Below are 6377 nucleotides of genomic sequence, written 5' to 3'. Positions count from 1 at the left end.
GGGGTTGGGGAGGTCACATTTCCAGCATCCTCTGGACTCTTCCCTGAAAGCTATAGAATAGAGCTGCCTTCTTTCTGTTCACTTCTTGATTTTGGAGATCCAAAACATTTTAATTCTGGGTTGCTTTCATTGAAGTCTTGTCGTCCATTCATATACACATGCATTCACACACATATATATACATTCATGAACATATACATATAAGTGTGTAAACCCATATCATATACACATACACACATATATGTACATTTCTGTCACTATTTTTATTTATAGCTAGCACACTTTGGGCTAGGTTGTGAGCTCCTAGAGAGCGGGGTCTATGTTTTAATCATCTCTGTATCCCCGAAACCCACATGATACCTGTCACATACATGATGGGCACTCTGTTAAACATTGATTAAATTGCATGATCACTTACCTTTGGACTTGAACTCTTCTAGCCATCACATGGCCACAGTGAAGATGACCTGTCTTTTACAGGATGGCCTGGTGAAGACCAACATGGAGAAGCTGACCTTCTATGCTCTCTCAGCTCCTGAAAAGCTCGATCGCATTGGCGCCTACCTCTCCGAAAGGCTCATCCGTGACGTGGGTCGTCATCGATATGGGTAAGTAGTATGAGAGGGGGAGAGAGATTTTCAGAAATTATATAATATTATATTTTTAGGGCAATACTTGGGGTCCTCAATGGAAAAAGTCAACTGCAGGAGAGACATGTCTGTTACCTACTGTCACGATCTGGAGTGGGGTGGATGTAAAGGGAACACTAAGAGGTTTCTAGTGGCGCTGTTGATGGGACAGAGGGAAAAGCAGATCCAGGGCAGTTGTCTGTAAGTCCCATTGGTTCTATTCTCCATGAAGCCTTTTATATCCATCCCCTACTTTCCTCTGCTCCTACCTTTTCCCTGGTGCAGACTCCGGGTTACTGCAGTGGCCTTGGAAATAGTCTCCCTGCTTCCCATCTTTCCTGTTCTGGCCCTTCCAGATCAATACTGCTAGCTATGATCATTAAAACAGACCCAAAGCTATACTTTCCTGGCTCCTTTAGCTTCCAATCCAAGCTCCTCAGCCTGACTTCTAAGGTCTTCCACTGCTGCTGCTGCTGCTAAGTCGCTTCAGTCGTGTCCGACTCTGTATGACCCCATAGACGGCAGCCCACCAGGCTCCACCATCCCTGGGATTCTCCAGGCAAGAACACTGGAGTGGGTTGCCATTTCCTTCTCCAATGCATGAAAGTGAAAAGTGAAAGTGAAGTCGCTTAGTCGTGTCCAACTCTTCACGACCCCATGGACTGCAGCCTACCAGGCTCCTCTGTCCATGGGATTTTCCAGGCAAGAGTGCTGGAGTGGGTTGCCATTGCCTTCTCCAAGGTCTTCCATTACCTGCCCCCAAATGGCCTTTGCGTGCGTGCTCAGTCACTTCAATCATGTCCAACTGTTTGCGACCCTATGGGCGACAGCACACCAGGCTCCTCTGCCCCTGGGATTCTCCAGGCAAGAATACTAGAGTGGATTGCCACACCCTCCTCCAGGAGATCTTCCTGATCCAGGGATTGAACCTGTATCTCCTATGTTTCCTGAATTGCAGGTGGATATTTTTTACCACTGAGCCACCAAGGAAGCCCCAAACTGCCTTTAACCCCAGCCAAACCCACCACAACTGCCATAGCTGCTCTACACCTCCTCCAGATGGACTAGCTAATGACCCCCCACCTCACTCTCTGGCTTCTGTGCTTTTGCAGTGATCACCTCCCTGGACCCTCTCTGTCCTGCCCCCCAGCTACCACCTGTCACCCCCACCATCCTCCAAGGCCCTTTCCTCCTGATGAGGAAGGTGGAGTGAGAACCGGAGGGTGCGAGTATGCACTGTGCCGACAGTGTGTAGAGGTCCACCCTCCACAGGACCCACCAGCCACTCTCACATCAAGCTATCCCTGATAGAAAAACAAGGCTGAAAACAATTCATTTCTATGATCCCTTTCTATTAATATAATAAAATTAGGTTAACATGCTCAGTAAAAAGGGCATGAATATACTGAACATGCTGATTATATAAATCGCCTTGACATATTATAAAGCAGGCTCAAGCAAGTACAATAAAAATATCTTTATCCTAGATTGAACCTGAAACTAATATGCAAGCAATGACATTAAACATTTAATACTAATTTTGCCTGCCCTCTCTGCAGTGATGGTTCTCTCAGTAAAAAATGTCCTGTAGCTAGCAGAGCCACTTAGAAGCATTCCACTGCCCTCAGAACTATCACTCAAAATTGGCCACATTCTGTTAAAAATAGCCATTGCAGTGTCTAAGTATTTAAAGCCTTGATGGCCTCACTGGGGGCTTTAATCATAAACATTGGGAGAGAGAAATCTGTTAGATCTGTTCTCTGGGTCTCTTCCTGCTTCTTCCCCGAGTTTCCTTACCCAGCTCCACACTCATCACCATTGTCCTAACCACTGATGGCAGCTTTGGAGTAGCAAAATATTCACCTACAGACAGGTGAGATGGTGTGAGGAGCCGTCTCCCTGCCATCATTCAGGTGTTTGTGTTTATGATTTGACCATATACATGAGAACTTTGGGTGTTGGACCAAGTGGTAGAACCACCCTCCTCAACAGGCATGTGTTTAGCATCAGGGGTGATAACTCAGTGTGGGCGGAGAGAGAATAAGATAAGAATTTCAAGGTATTTCTCCTTGGTGTGGGCTACGATGGACAGTGAGATGCAGAGCTACAAAAAGCAAGAATTCCTCCTATTTTCCTCCCTTCAGTTCAGCCCAATTGCTAGAGCACCCCTGGAAACTGAAGAGTAAGGGAGGTGACAGCAGTTATGGGTCAGACTCGGGGTTGAGTGACCCCAGAGCAATGACCACACGTAGAAGGCTGCATTGGAACCTGTCAGATTGGGACTTCGCTGGTGGTCCAGTGGCTAAGACTCCAAGCTCCCAGTGCAGGGGCCCCAGGGTTTGATCCCTGGTCAGGGAACTAGATCCCACATGCTGCAACTAAGAGTTTGAACACCATAACTAAAAAAAAAAAAAAAAAAAAAAAAATCCCAAATGTCACAATGATGATTCAAGATCCTGTGTGTTACAGCTAAGACCTGGTGCAGCCAAATAAGTCAACGAAAAAAAAATTATTTAAGAAAGTGAATCGTCAGGTTCCCCAGTGACTGGAGGATGGAGACACCCATGCCGAAAGAGTTGAGCTACTTCCCCAGGAGCCTGGGCCTGGTACTGACTTAGTGGGGCTCCCAAGAGATATACAGTCCCCCAGAGGGACTCTGAACCCTGTTAGAGAGTGGAGCTGACCCTGCAGACAGAGATTTTGCAGATTCCTACCAGACAGGAAGGTTCATCCTTCCCTGCCTTGGCTGACGTCAACCCCTGCTTCTGGGCTCCTAAAACCAGGAAGTTTCTGTTCGGTAGGGAGAACTTGACTGCATACATTCAGACTGCCCAGAATGAGAGGTTCTTCGTCAAGACTACCGCTCTCGGAGTGATTCTCAGTCGACGACTGACCCAGCTAAAGCTGCCCCCTCTCTCTGCCAGCTGGTCCCCATCTCGGACCCTGCATCTGCACTCCTTTCCAACCAAGTCTGGTACCTAGACCTTGCATGCTGGCTCCTCCTTTCCCAGAGGGTCCTAAGGCCACTCCTTGCTGAATGAGAGGTGTTCAAGCAGCAAGTGTGACAGTGTTAGTAGCTCAGTTGTGCCCGACTCTTTGCAACCCCGTGGACTGTAGCCCACCAGGCTCCCCTATCCATGGAATTCTCCAGGAAAGAATACTGGAGTGGGTTGCCATTTCCTGCTCCCAGGGATCCTCCCCCAAGGAGTGAACCTGGGGCTCCTGCATTGCAGGCAGATTCTTTGCCATCCCAGCCACCAGGGAAGCAGAAGCAGCTGCATATTCTAGAATTCAATTCAAGGAACTTCCTGACTCTCCCCAAGCACCAGGCCCCCTGCGTCTTTTTCTCAGTTGTTATAACTCACCTTCTGCTTTGATTGGCCCATGACCCTGAGTTCCTGTTGTTGTAACCTACTAACTGGCCACTCCTGACCCCAGTGACTGCCCATGAACTCCAGTCCATCCCAGATTCCTTGATTTCTGCTGGGAAGCCCTACTAGTGGATCCAAGACCCTTGGTCATCCCCTGCTGCTGTGGTCTGTGTGCCGCTCTTGCCTTCTCCCCTAGGCCTCTGCAGTAGGTTAGTCTTCACCACCTTCGACCTTCCCCACCCTGCTCCAACAACCCAGTCAAGTCCATTTCTCAGACCTATTATTACACTGGATCCCTTTCAGGATCCCAAGTTCAGATTAGATCTCAGCTGAGACTGATCTGGTCCCAGTCCTGCTCAGTGAACATCACCCTGAGAAGCCTGTGCTCTCTCCCTTTGAGATTATGGATATAAAGCATAGGATGTACCCAGGAAGGTTATTGTAAGATAGGACCAAAGCAGTGAGCATTAAACTAGGAGGTTCCAAGATCCCACTAAGTTCTAGTCTTCTGAGATACTTTGAAAAGTTTAAGTTCTCAATTACAGTCCTTCCTTCCCTAGTGTTAGGATTAAAGATGAGGATTGAAAGAGAGTGTATTCAAAGGGGCTTCTCAGGTGGCGCTAGTGGTGAAGAACCTGCCTCCCAATGCAGGAGACCTGAGAGATGCAGGTTCAATCCCTGGGTTGGAAAGATACCCTGGAGAAGGAAATGGCAACCTGCTCCAATATTCTTGCCTGGAGAATTCCATGGATAGGGGAGCCTGGCGGGCTGCAGTCCATGGGGTCACACAGAGTCAGACACAACTGAAGTGACTGAGCACACAGCATGTATGTGTTCAAATAACAAGGCTTTAGAACTTCCCTAGTGGTCCAGTGATTAAGGCTCTATCTTTCAATGCAGAGAGTTCAAGTTTGACCCCTGGTCAGGGAGCTAGGATCCCACATGCCTCTTGGCCTAAAAGCCAAAACATGAAACAGAAGCAATATTGAAACAAATTCAATAAAAACTTCAAAAATGATCCACATCAAAAGAAAACAAAAATCTTCAAGAAAAAGAAGGGAACTTAAACTTCATTTACTTTTCAGTTTCACTTCTACCATAATTTTCACTTTCCATCAAAATTTCCACTCCTGGTAATTAGACAATTTTTTTTCTTCCCCTGGCTAGCAAAGGACAGTTTTCCTTATCAGGACTTTCTGGGAGTTTTTTTACAGGAAAAGGAAAAGCAGCAATCTAAGCTCTGGGGTTTGGGAGGCCTTCTAGTTTCTTCTCTTGCCAAACCCCACCCCGTCCCTTCCTTTCCCTCATTTAAACTCTGTAAAATAATGGTGAAACCCTTCATATTGAAGGACACTGGGATGATTCATGTCATGTCTGACTCTTTGTGACTCCCATGGACCATAGCCCGCCAGGTTCTTCTGTCCATGGAATTTTTTAAGCAAGAATACTGGAGTGGGTTGCCATTTCCTACTCCAGGGGATCATCCCAACCCAGGAATTGAACCTGCGTCTCTTGCATCTCCTGCATTGGCAGGCGGATTCTTTACCACTGTGTCACCTGGCATGCTCTGGGATGATTCATAGAAGAAGAGAATTCCATGCTGCTGTCTGCTCCCATTTCTCAGCTGCCGTGTTTCATTGCCAGAATATGTGCATGTTTCCCTGCCAGCCCTTTGGAAGGGCCCCACCCCAGGCTGCTCCCTCAACCCTGCAAGAGTCAGCCTGCTTCATGACCTACACGGTGGACCCAGGATGTGCCAGGCTTGGGTCTGCAAGATCTTAAGATTTTAATAACTTCCTAAGTTCTTTTCAATTTTTACTAATTTGTTTATTTTGGCATGGGTAAGATCTTAGTTCTCCCACCAGGGATTGAACCTGTGCCCCCTGCAGTGAACTCTGGAGTCTTAACCACTGGGCTGCCAGGGCAGTCCTTAGAACGAATCTTTTAATTCATCCCCTATTATATACGTGGCCTATAAACCTGACGCTGGGCAGCTTCTTGAAGAGAGGCCTTTTCCTACTTGCTCTGACTTACAGGCTTCAGCCTGATTCCTCAGCACCCTGGTAGGTTTGGAGTTGTCCACTCTCTCTGTCTGGCCTGCATTTTGTTTCTATCAGGAAGTACTTTTCTGTTCCATGGGGTTTGACTCTGCGAGTAGAGGGATCGCTGCCCTGTAATAGGCACATGAGCCACACTCCTCATCCACAGAGTCTTGAGTGACTCCCGCCTCCTACAGGATGGAGTCATGTTCAGCCCTCACTTCTCTTGCCTGTGAGTTGCTTTGGATTGCTCAGGTTCTACTTTTATTTGTGCCCTCAGGTTTCTAAAGCACTCCTAAATCTGAATATCAGATACTTGTGTGATTTAGGTATAAAGA

The 6377-nt window shown here is 47.3% G+C and overlaps 1 protein-coding gene across 1 annotated transcript in view; it reads left to right on the top strand.

Annotated features, from left to right (window-relative positions):
- Positions 1 to 486: 486 nt before the first annotated feature.
- EFR3B (EFR3 homolog B) overlaps positions 487 to 6377 on the top strand; it is a 48859-nt gene continuing 42968 nt past the window's right edge. Inside the window, exon 1 of the mRNA XM_052649008.1 lies at positions 487 to 608. Within this exon, the coding sequence (XP_052504968.1) occupies positions 502 to 608 (107 nt within the window). The 5' untranslated portion in view covers positions 487 to 501. The remainder of the gene's footprint in view (positions 609 to 6377) is intronic.

Source organism: Budorcas taxicolor, chromosome 11 (assembly GCF_023091745.1).
Source record: "Budorcas taxicolor isolate Tak-1 chromosome 11, Takin1.1, whole genome shotgun sequence".
Lineage (NCBI taxonomy): Eukaryota > Metazoa > Chordata > Mammalia > Artiodactyla > Bovidae > Budorcas > Budorcas taxicolor.
This window is presented reverse-complemented; position numbering and strand designations above follow the sequence as displayed.